General features: G+C 38.9%; 1 protein-coding gene across 1 annotated transcript; it reads right to left on the reverse strand.

Moving 5' to 3' along the window:
• Window positions 1-202: 202 nt before the first annotated feature.
• LOC145139362 (uncharacterized) lies at window positions 203-577 on the reverse strand. Its single transcript, XM_079073212.1, has one exon. The coding sequence runs from the start codon at window positions 575-577 to the stop codon at window positions 203-205; it is 375 nt and encodes a 124-aa protein (XP_078929338.1).
• Between the last annotated feature and the right edge of the window lie 11,311 nt (window positions 578-11,888).

Below are 11,888 nucleotides of genomic sequence, written 5' to 3' on the forward strand. Positions count from 1 at the left end.
ATCTCACTTATATGAAATAAGCTTTAAGATTTATAGCATTCCAGGATCTTGGCAAGATATTTCCATCAAGGGTAGCTAGCCAATATGCCCCCTTTCCTGCTTCAACATCTATGAGATATGGTCCTTCCCATTTAGGTGTCAATTTACCTGCACTAGGACCCTTGGTATTCTGGAATGCTTTCCTTAATACCAGGTCTCCTATCTAGAATCTTCTGACTTTGATATTCTTTTTGTATGCTATGGTAATCCTATGTTGATAGGCAGCGATGCAGATCTTGGCAAGATCCCTGAGTTCATCGACAGTATCAAGATCCCGGGCTAGGATCCTATCCTTGTTCTCTTGATCCTGAGATAGATATCTTGCCATTGGGATCATTGCTTCTGCTTCGAACACCAAAGGGTATGGAGTTTGGGCTATGGCTACTTTAAAAGTGGTCCTATCTGCCCATAGGACGAAAGGAAGTTCTTCTACCCATCTCCCTTTCTTTTCATCTAGCCTTTTCTTCAAGTTATTGACTATGATTTTATTGCTAGATTCTGCTTGACCGCTGGCTTGAGGGTGAACATGGGTGGACATTATCATTTTGATTCCCTAACTTGTGAAAAAGTTTCTAGTCCTCTTGCTTATGAATTGGGATCCATTTTCACATATAACTTCGGCAGGGATCTCGAAGCTGGTCAGGATATTATGTTTGATAAATGATACCACCTCCTTATCTCTTACTTGAACAAAAGCCTCAGTCTTGATCCACTTCGAGAAATAATCTGTCATTACTAGCATTAAGAAATTTCCTCCTGGAGCCTTAGGTAATTTTCCTACTATATCCATCCCTCACTTCATGAACGACCAAGGGGAGATGATAGGATGTAAAGGTTCTGCTGGTCAGTGTAGGATGTTGCTCTGTCTTTGACAAGCATCACATCTTTAAGCATATAAGAAGGAACCTTTAATCATGGTTGGCCAGTAGTATCCCATCCTCAACACCTTGGAGCACAAGTATTTGCCTCCAGTGTGGTTACCACAATCTCCTTCATGTATGTCTTTTAGGACTTCCGCAACCTCGTGATCTCCTAGGCATCTAAGGTATGGACCTGCCATGGATTTCATGTATAGCTTACCTTGGAGCATCACAAAACGTGAGACCCTCATTTTGAATGACTTGTCACTTTTTTTCTTCCTTCGGGATGGTACCATTTTGGAGATATTCCACAATGTGTTGAATCTAGGATCTCGAGGTTGGGGAAGGATCCTTGATGCTAGTATCCTGATGAGGGATTTGAGGCTTAGGATCTTCGATTGTAGCGACGCTGGTTGTTACCTAGTCATCGTCGGAATCCTTAAGTCTTTTGGCAGGATCCTCGATTGTTGGGATCATCACGTGGATTATCAAGATCCTGGTTTCTAGTGGGACCCTAAGAGAAGATCCTAGATTGGATAAAGCATCCTCTTCAACATTATCTTCTCTAGGAACATGGTTTAGGCTGAATGCTTTGAATTCAGAGGCTAAATTTTTGAGGATCTGTAGGTATAGTGCTATTCTTTCTCCTTTTACTGCATAGGATCCATTAAAATGGTTAGTAATTAATAAGGAGTCGACATATATCTGAAGATCTTTGATCAAACAATCCTTGGCTAGCTGTAGTCCCATGATTAGTGTGTCGATTCAGCTTCGTTATTGGTTGCATCGAACTCACAACTGACGACATGGGGTAGGATGTCCCCCTGTGGAGACTTTAGTATGATCCCTAGTACAGTTCCTTTTTGGTTTTATGCTCCATCTGTGAATAGTGTCCATCTTCTTGTGTTTTCTTCTTCTATGAATCATTTAGTTTCTTTCTCTACTTCAGCTTGTAGATCATTACATAAGTTAGCCACAAAGTCTGCCAATGCTTGGGATTTTATCGTATATATTGGATCATACTTGATGTTGTATGTGCTTAGCTTTACGAATCACTTTGCCATCCTTCCTGGCATTTATGGTTTTCTCATAACATTCTTAATAGGATAATTAGTTAATACATTTATAGGATGTGTTTCAAAGTAGTGTCTTAATTTCATGGAAGCAGTTACTAGTGCAAGTATAAGTTTTTCAAGGTGGGAGTACCTGGTCTCAGGATCCAATAGACTTTTACTTACATAGTAGATGGGATTTTGGTCTCCATTAAGATCCTTAGCTAAGACCATGCTCACCATGTTTGAGGATACTGAAAAGTAGAGAGGAAGTGGTTTCCCAAGATGTCGGAGAAAGGTTTGCTCCATAGTCCATTCGAAACTTTAATTGTTCTTCAAGGTGTCGGAGAAAGGTTTGCATCTTTCTGAGGTTCTTGAGATGAATCTGTTTAAGGCTACCACTCTTCCTATTAATCTTTGAATATCCTTTGTCGAGGATGGGGATATTAGATCAATGATTGCTTTAATTTGCTCAGGAATTGCTTCAATTCCTCTTTTGGTCACCATGTACCCAAGGAACTTGTCTGATCTCATTCCAAAGTGACACTTAGCGGGGTCCAACTTCATGTTATACTCGTCTAGTATGTCGAAGGTGTTGGATAAGGTGTCTAAGTCCATAACTTATTTGGTATATACTTGATCCGACCCGCATGGTCCATTTGGGTTGCACTTCACCCAAACTGTTTATGGATAATTTTATGAGAATTGTACACTTACGATTTATTAATATATTATAAGTTATAATATATTAATATAAAGTCATGTTATTTAATTAGGTTTAATCTTGAATTAATTATGAATTAATTTAGTGATTAAAAGGAAGACTAATTAAATCATGGGCTATTATATTTATATGGTGTGTGCTAATACTCATTTGTTAATGGGCTAAGCTTATGTGGAAGTCCATGGATGATCCATGGAGCTTTTAACCCATGGATCCTTGGAAAGGAAAAGACATGGGTTATTAGGGTTTCACCCTAACCATGCACACTATATAAACAAGCTCATGTTGCATGAAATACCACCATAGTGTGTGTGTAATAGTGGTGGCCGATTTCTAAGTGTTAGTATACTCTCTCATACATTTTCCAAGTTTGTGGTGATTTGTGATTTCCATTTGAGGCATTCACATTATTGGTGCTTGGCTCTCAAACTCCAAGGAATCAGCAATCAACAAAAGGTATGTAATTCATCTAGTTCTTTTATGTTTAAAAGTACCCCATGCCATGCTAGATAGGTTATAAACCTTGGAAATTAATATTTTGCATGTACCTTAGAAAAACATAGATCCAAGGTTTATTAGGGTTGTATGTACACTTAGGAAGTGTTAGAATGCTCAAAACCCAACAGAAGGCTTCTTCAAGATCCATGAGATGGTCTTCAGCTTTCTTCAATTTGACAACCATGTCATCAATGTAGACTTCCATGGTGTCCCCCAATTTCTCCTTGAACATATTGTTGACTAGCCTTTGATATTTTACACCTACATTTTTAAGACCAAATGGCATGGTAGTATAACAATATATACATGTTGGGGTTATGAATGTTGTATCCGCTTGTTTAGATGGTTCCATTTGGATTTGTTGGAACCCTACTGATGCATCCATGAATTTTAGTAACTCATGACCAGTTGTGGCGTCTATCATGGAGTCTATTGTTGGATATAGTGTCTAAGTCCATAACTATATTTGGTATGTACTTGACCCGACCCGACATGGTCCATTTGGGTTGCACTTCACCCGAACAATTTATGGATAATCGTTTGAGAATAGTATAAGTTATGATTTATTAATATATTATAAGTCCTAATATATTAATATAAAATCATATTATTTAATTAGTATTTATCTATAATTAATTTAGAATTAATTTAGAGATCAAAAGTATGACTAATTAAATATGGGCTCTTGTATTTATATAGTGTGGGCTAATGCTTATTTGGAATGGGCTAGGCTTGCATGGAAAGTCCATGGATACTCCATGGAGCTTTAACCCATAGATCTCATGGAAATGAAAAGACATGGGTATTAGGGTTTACATGGATGTAACCCTAATCCACCACACTATATAAAGGAGGCTTTGGTTCTTGAAATTGCACGAGTTGATGTGTGTAAACCAAGAGGGCCGATTTCAAGAAGTTTGTGACTATTCTCTCAAGTTTCCAAGTTTGTGGTGATTTGTGACTTTCATTTATGGCATCCACATTATTGGTGTTAGGCTCTCAAACTCCAAGCAATCAACTACTACTACAAGGTAAGTAATTCTACTAGTTTTATTTGATTCAAGTATCCCATGCCATGCTAGTTAGGATAAGAACCTTGGAAAAATAATTATTTGCATGTATCTTAGTCAAACATAGATCCAAGGGCTCTAGGGTTGCATGTACACCATAGGAGTGTTAGAATGCTCAAAACCCATTAGTGGTATCAGAGACTGGTTTGTTTATTTGATACTTGATGCAAATAAAAAAAAACTTGAAAATCGAAGTTTTGTTCAAAAGCTCGTATTAAAATTTCAAGTTTTGTATATGTACTTACGATTTTTGAAATTTTTGATATGAACATTCATAAACATATGAGTTTAGAAGATCATAGAAATTATGTGCTAATAATTGATTAGATTAATTCTTAATCTTTATGTGTTTTAATGGAGTCCATAACTAGTTCTTAAGTTATGGATAACCAAAAGTCACATTTATAAATAACCATTAAAAGAACACATAGGTTACAAAAAAATGAAGAGTCTTCATTTTTAATAACCATTAACTCATAAGTTATGAGAAATGAAAAGTTTTGAAAGTTTACAAAACTTGCCCTCAAGTTTTGGAGCATGTAAAGTCATATTAAAAACTTTAGTTCCAACCCCTAGAATTTTAAAAGTTAAAATTCAACCCTTATACTTTATAATATTATAAGTTTAATAATATTTATATATGTATAAGATCAAGTCGTCTTACCGCTAGTACGCCTCATTCACGAAGCCGGTCTATAAGGGGGGTATAAGGTTGTTGCCTATAAAATGGCAACTTAATGGGTGTCCACTCTCACCCACCGCTTCCTTGATCGGTGGAGGGTCGTTAGCCGAACGGGTAGGACAAGGACTTATAAATTCTCATTAAAGTATAATGATAATACTAAAGTAACTAAACTTTATTGAATTCCCAATCTTAGTTATTTTAGGGAAATGTGAATAAGGTGCTAATCCATGAAATTACACTTTACACTTTGTTTAAGTCGTTAGTGGAGCGTGTGTGGTTAACCGGCACACTAACTTGAACTTAACAAGGTAGGTAAAGGGTGACTTAATGTTTATCATAGTATCGATGGAGCGTGTGTGGTTAACCGGCACATCAATTGAGGGGTAATACATTAAGGGTACCAAGTAATTTCCATGGTTACTTCACACCTTGTTTTGTGATCCTCGGCATCCCAGTCACAAAACTTGAAGGGCACACTCGAGATTGAAACATGCCATTGAAGAAAGTTCAATGAATCTCAAAGAATCTAGGAGTTTCTAAACCAATTAAAACCTAATTAAATATTTCGTTTTTCATGGTGGAAATTGGTGAATCGTCATTCACCTACCTTCAAATATCTTATAGCTTAGATTACGACATCCCTCTTCTAAGTTATAAAATATTGTGTTGGGTCCTAGCCTTAATATTACATTTGGGTGTTTTGTTAAGGATTATCTCTATATCTAATCTAATCTATTCCCTCTTCTTTTCAGATGTCTTCCAATAACAATGCTTCTGGCTCAAACCCTACTAGCTCCTTCTCACTCATGAATCTTTGTGGGAGAGTCATCTTTGATGGGTCCAACTTTACAGATTGGATTAGAAACATCAGGATGGTCACTCGGTATGAGAACAAAGAATATGTTCTCGACAAGGAGCTGAAGGTACCCGAGCCAACTACTACTCCTGAAGAGCTTGCTGAATATGAGGTACATGAAAGAGATGCTACAAAAGTGGCATGCATCATGCTGGCCACCATGACAGCCGAGCTCCAAAAGTCCTATGAGGACTATTATCCTTTTGAGATGCACCGGGACTTGATGGACCGCTACTATCAAAGTGCTCGTCAAGAGCGATATGAAATAATCTCCTCCATGATAACAGCCCGAATGAAGGATGGTGAACCCATCACGGGCCACATGCAGAAAATGCAAAGGTATGTGGACCGTTTACTGAAGCTGAATGTGAACTTCCCTGAGGAGTTAGCAATAGACATCATTTTGCACTCCTTGCCATTGTGTTATGATCAATTCCGCATGACATATCATATGAACAAGGAAGAAGTCACCCTCAGCAAACTTCAAGGACTCTTGAAGACCGCCGAAAGTGGTCTAAAGGGTAAGTCGGTTGTTACTACTCCTACTCTTACTCCAACTACGGCCAATGTCTTGGCAATCGGGCATGGCAAAGGGAAGAAGAGAAAGAACCCTTCTAAGGGTACCAAGGGTAAGACCCTTGAAGGCTCCTCTTCAAGCAAAACCAAGAAAGGTTTTGTCACTCCTTCTGCTAACCCTAATGAGGTTGAATGCTTCTATTGCCATGAAAAGTCGCACTGGAAGCGAAACTGCCCAAAGTACCAGCAAGATTTAAAGGATGGGAAAGTAAAACCCAACCATGCAGGTATATACACTATATTGTCTAATAACTCACCTCATTCTAAGTCTTGGGTCCTTGATACAGGTTGTGGTATTCACATATGTTGTAATTTGCAGGGACTAAAAAGAAGTGAGAATATGGAGCAGGGAAAGATAAGCTTGATCATGGGAAACAGGAAAGCTTCACCTGTCACCAAGATAGGAGTTTATTCCTTAGTGCTAAATAGTGGGTTTACATTAGATTTGAATAAATGTTATTATTCGCCAGAAATGGCAAGAAATGTTATTTCCTTTCATGCATTGTATAAACAAGGTTTTACCTTTTATTTTGATAATAATAATGGTAGTATTGATGCTTTCTTTAATAATGTTCTTTATTTTAAAGCATTACCTTGTGATGGCGTGTATGAAACTGTATCTGTTGTAGATAATCTAGGAAATAATGTATTGTGTATTAACTCTTCCACTAGCTTAGATAAAGCATCCTTATGGCATTGTCGTCTTGGACATGTAAGCAAGAAACGCATAGGCCAACTCCAAAAGGATGGAGTCTTGGAGTCATTTGACCTAAAGTCAGATGATAGTTGTGAATCTTGTTTGCTTGGTAAAATGACAAAGTCACCTTTTACTGGCACTTGTGCTAGGGGTGAAGGTTTGTTGGACCTCATACACACGGATGTGTGTGGACCCTTCAGAACCGCCACAAGAGATGCTAATCGGTTCTATGTGACTTTTACTGATGCTTTTAGTAGATATGGATATGTCTACCTAATCAAGCATAAGTCAGAAACCTTTGAGAAATTCAAAGAGTTTAAGCAAGAAGTGGAGAATCAGTTGGGCAGGAACATTAAGATGCTTCGATCCGATCGTGGTGGTGAGTATCTTAGTACTGAGTTCCTTGAATATCTTAAGGAATGTGGGATTGTATCACAATTGACACCTCCTAGGACACCACAGTTGAATGGTGTAGCTGAGAAGCGCAATCGGACCTTGTTGGACATGGTTCGTTCCATGATGAGTCGAGCTTCGCTACCAATCTCATTTTGGGGGTATTCCTTAGAGACTGCCGCCCATATCCTTAATCTAGTCCCTACAAAGAAGGTTGCCAAAACACCTCACGAGGTGTGGACTGGAAAAGTTCCCAATCTAGACCACATCAAGATTTGGGGTTGCGAGGCTTTCGTGAGACGCGAGACTCACGATAAGCTCGAACCCCGAAGCGAAAGGTGTATTTTCATCGGCCACCCACAAAAATCCTTTGGTTACATCTTCTACAGACCCAGTGATAATGTGGTCTTTATAGCAAGAAGAGGATTCTTTCGAGAGAGAGAATTCATGAGCCAAGGAGACAGTGGGAGGCAAATTGACCTTGAGAAAATTCAAGAGTCAAGTGGTGAAGGAACCTCAAACCCTAGCCCTCAACCTGAGGAGGAAACTCCTGTTGAGCCGACTGAAGAATCTATACCTCTGAGGCGTTCCACCAGAGTTAGGAATGCACCTGAGCATTATTATGGTTTTCATATTAGTGCAGAAGGTGAGACACTTATCAGTGATAACACACTGGTAAATCTGGATGAGCCTAACAGCAGCACGGAAGCCATGGCAGGCCCTGAGGCTGCTAAATGGAAAGAGGCTATGGATAGCGAGATACAGTCCATGTATGACAATCAGGTTTGGAACTTGGTTGACAATGTACCTGATCGTAAGATAGTTGGGTGCAAATGGATCTTCAAGAAGAAGACCGACATGGATGGTAATGTACACACTTATAAGGCACAACTGGTTGCAAAGGGTTATTCTCAAACTCCGGGAGTTGATTATGATGAGACCTTTTCACCAGTGGCCAAGATTAAGTCTATCAGGGTTCTGTTAGCCATTGGTGCATTTCATGATTATGAAATATGGCAAATGGATGTCAAAACCGCTTTCCTTAATGGAAAGTTGGCTGAAGATGTTTACATGGTTCAGCCAGAGGGTTTTGTCAGTACAGAGTACCCCAGTAGAGTGTGTAAGCTCGAGAAATCCATTTATGGATTAAAACAGGCACCTCGCAGATGGAATCTTTGCTTTGATGAGAAAGTCAAAGAATTTGGCTTTTCAAGGAGTGAAGATGAATCTTGTGTCTATATCAAGGCTAGTGGGAGTATAGTCAGCTTTTTGGTACTGTATGTGGATGACATACTACTCATAGGAAATGACATCCCAACCCTGCAGGAAGTAAAGTCCTGGCTTGGGAAGTGTTTCGCTATGAAGGACCTTGGAGAAGCTGCCTATATCCTAGGGATAAGGATTTTGAGAAACAGGAGTAAAAGACTAATTGGACTTAGTCAAAGCACCTATGTGGACAAAGTGTTGAAAAGGTTCAACATGCATAACTCCAAGAAAGGAGAGTTACCCATCCAGAGTAACGTCAGATTGAGTAAGACACAAAGCCCTAGTACTGAGGCTGAGATAGCAGAAATGAGTCGAATACCTTATGCTTCAGCTGTAGGATCGATCATGTATGCTATGACGTGTACTCGACCTGATGTAGCCTTTTCTTTGAGCATGGTTAGCAGGTATCAGGGGAACCCTGGCAAGGCATACTGGACTGCGGTAAAGAATATCCTCAAGTACCTACGGAGGACTAAGGACTGGGTCCTTACCCTCGGTGGCAGTGAGGACTTGAGAGTTGTAGGGTACAGTGATGCTAGCTTTCAGACTGACAGGGATAATTTCCGCTCTCAGTCGGGCTGGGTCTTTACTCTAAACAGAGGGGCAATTACTTGGAAAAGTTCCAAGCAGGAGACAGTGGCTGATTCCACTTGTGAATCAGAGTATATAGCAGCAAGCGAGGCAGCAAAGGAGGCTATATGGCTAAAGAACTTCATCGGAGACCTTGGAGTTGTACCAGCTATAAAGGAGCCAATGGAGATTTTCTGTGACAGCAATAGTGCGGTTGCCTTAGCCAAGGAACCAAGAGATCATGGGAGATCCAGACACATTGACAGAAAATATCACTTCATTAGACATTGAATAGAAGAAGTAATCCTCGTGGCAAAGAGGGTATCATCGGATGAGAACCCAGTAGATCCCCTCACGAAGGGACTGACTCGGGCTAAGCATCTCCAGCATGCTCGGAGCATAGGGCTGAAGGATGATATTAGTTTTAGTAGTTAGATAATCTTGAAATTTGTAAAATGTAATTGACATTTGATGATAAATAAAAGCTGTTATTTATGAGTAAAGTGTTGCTATCTCTTGTCAATCGTTTACTATTATTTCTTTTTGCATGTTTTGACTTCCAGAATAATTATGTTATGGTTTATATCATATTATTCAAACTCTCCACAGTCGGTCATATGTTGGAAGTAGATATGAATCAAGACTGTCATGGGTTGGCTTGTAGAGGTCTAAGATGTTAGACAAAGCGGGGCTACAACACTCATGAGTGCTCATAAGTTCTGAGTATTGGATTCAACCCACGCTCACTTGTATCAATTCATGGAATTTATCTCGAGTGATCGTGAGACGGTAATATCATATAAGTCTTCAAACCTAGAGATATGATTTGTTGCCTATGAGTTGGTTATGCATTGATTGCACGAAAACGCATTGGTAACTCGATGTTATAAACCGTGCTTTTGTGTGTAATTCAACAAGTAGTAGAGCAAACATATGAGTCGAAGTTTATCTGTTCCTTCTAGGATTAGAAGCGATATCTGGGCCCCTCGATGATTTTGTTTTGACCTATGTACCGGGCCCGGTCAGAACTAAATTGATGTGTTCAGTTAAGTTCTATGTCAAACAAATCGGAAATCGGGAAACAAATGCTGGACAATAAGCAAGACCATGTTCCATGTATTTGTCCGGCTGATATCGAGAACAGAGGATTATATGATCACTTATCTAAAATGGCGCTTCATAGTTCAACAGAGTTTTAAGAGCTACTATTGCTGATCGGTTCCTGAAGTCATACTTGCAACTATAGTTATTAGACTTATCCAAGTGGGAGACTGTTGGATATAGTGTCTAAGTCCATAACTATATTTGGTATGTACTTGACCCGACCCGACATGGTCCATTAGGGTTGCACTTCACCCGAACAATTTATGGATAATCGTTTGAGAATAGTATAAGTTATGATTTATTAATATATTATAAGTCCTAATATATTAATATAAAATCATATTATTTAATTAGTATTGATCTATAATTAATTTAGAATTAATTTAGAGATCAAAAGTATGACTAATTAAATATGGGCTCTTGTATTTATATAGTGTGGGCTAATGCTTATTTGGAATGGGCTAGGCTTGCATGGAAAGTCCATGGATACTCCATGGAGCTTTAACCCATGGATCTCATGGAAATGAAAAGACATGGGTATTAGGGTTTACATGGATGTAACCCTAATCCACCACACTATATAAAGGAGGCTTTGGTTCTTGAAATTGCACGAGTTGATGTGTGTAAACCAAGAGGGCCGATTTCAAGAAGTTTGTGACTATTCTCTCAAGTTTCCAAGTTTGTGGTGATTTGTGACTTCCATTTGAGGCATCCACATTATTGGTGCTAGGCTCTCAAACTCCAAGCAATCAACTACAACTACAAGGTAAGTAATTCTACTAGTTTTATTTGATTCAAGTATCCCATGCCATGCTAGTTATGAAAAGAACCTTGGAAAAATAATTATTTGCATGTATCTTAGTCAAACATAGATCCAAGGTTTCTAGGGTTGCATGTACACCATAGGAGTGTTAGAATGCTCAAAACCCATCATCTATGTGTGTAGAGGGAAATGATCATTGGGACAAGCCTTGTTGAGATCCGTATAATCCAAGCACAATCTCTATTTCCTATTTTTCTTTTGTACTACCACCACGTTGGCTAGCCACCTTGGGAACTTCACTTCCTTGATCATTCCTGTTTTAAGAAGTTTTTCTACGTCTTCTTGTATGATTTGGTTTCTCTCTGGTGCAAACTTCCTTCTCTTTTGTTGTATTGGTATGAAAGAAGGATAAATATTAAGTTTATGGGTTATTATATTTTTATCTATACCTACCATGTCCTCATGCTTCCATGCAAATGTCTTGCTTCTAGCTTTGAGGAACTTTATTAGTTCTTGTCCGATTGGTTATGGTATTGAGGATCCTGTGATAACTGTAGCGTCAGGATCCTCAAGGTTCAGGGGCACTTCCTTTATATCTTGCTCTCTTGTTCTTGCCACATCTTGTGCCCCCTAATTTAATTGTTATTCTTGTCATGGTAGTGTTGAAGATTTCATTGAGGTATTGTAGCACTCTTTGGATTCTTGTTGATCACTCGTGATCTTCACTGTTCCCCA

The sequence above is a fragment of the Lactuca virosa genome, chromosome 9 (genome assembly GCF_052849685.1).
Source record: "Lactuca virosa cultivar CGN04683 chromosome 9, Lactuca_virosa_CGN04683_v6, whole genome shotgun sequence".
NCBI classification, from domain to species: Eukaryota; Viridiplantae; Streptophyta; class Magnoliopsida; order Asterales; family Asteraceae; genus Lactuca; species Lactuca virosa.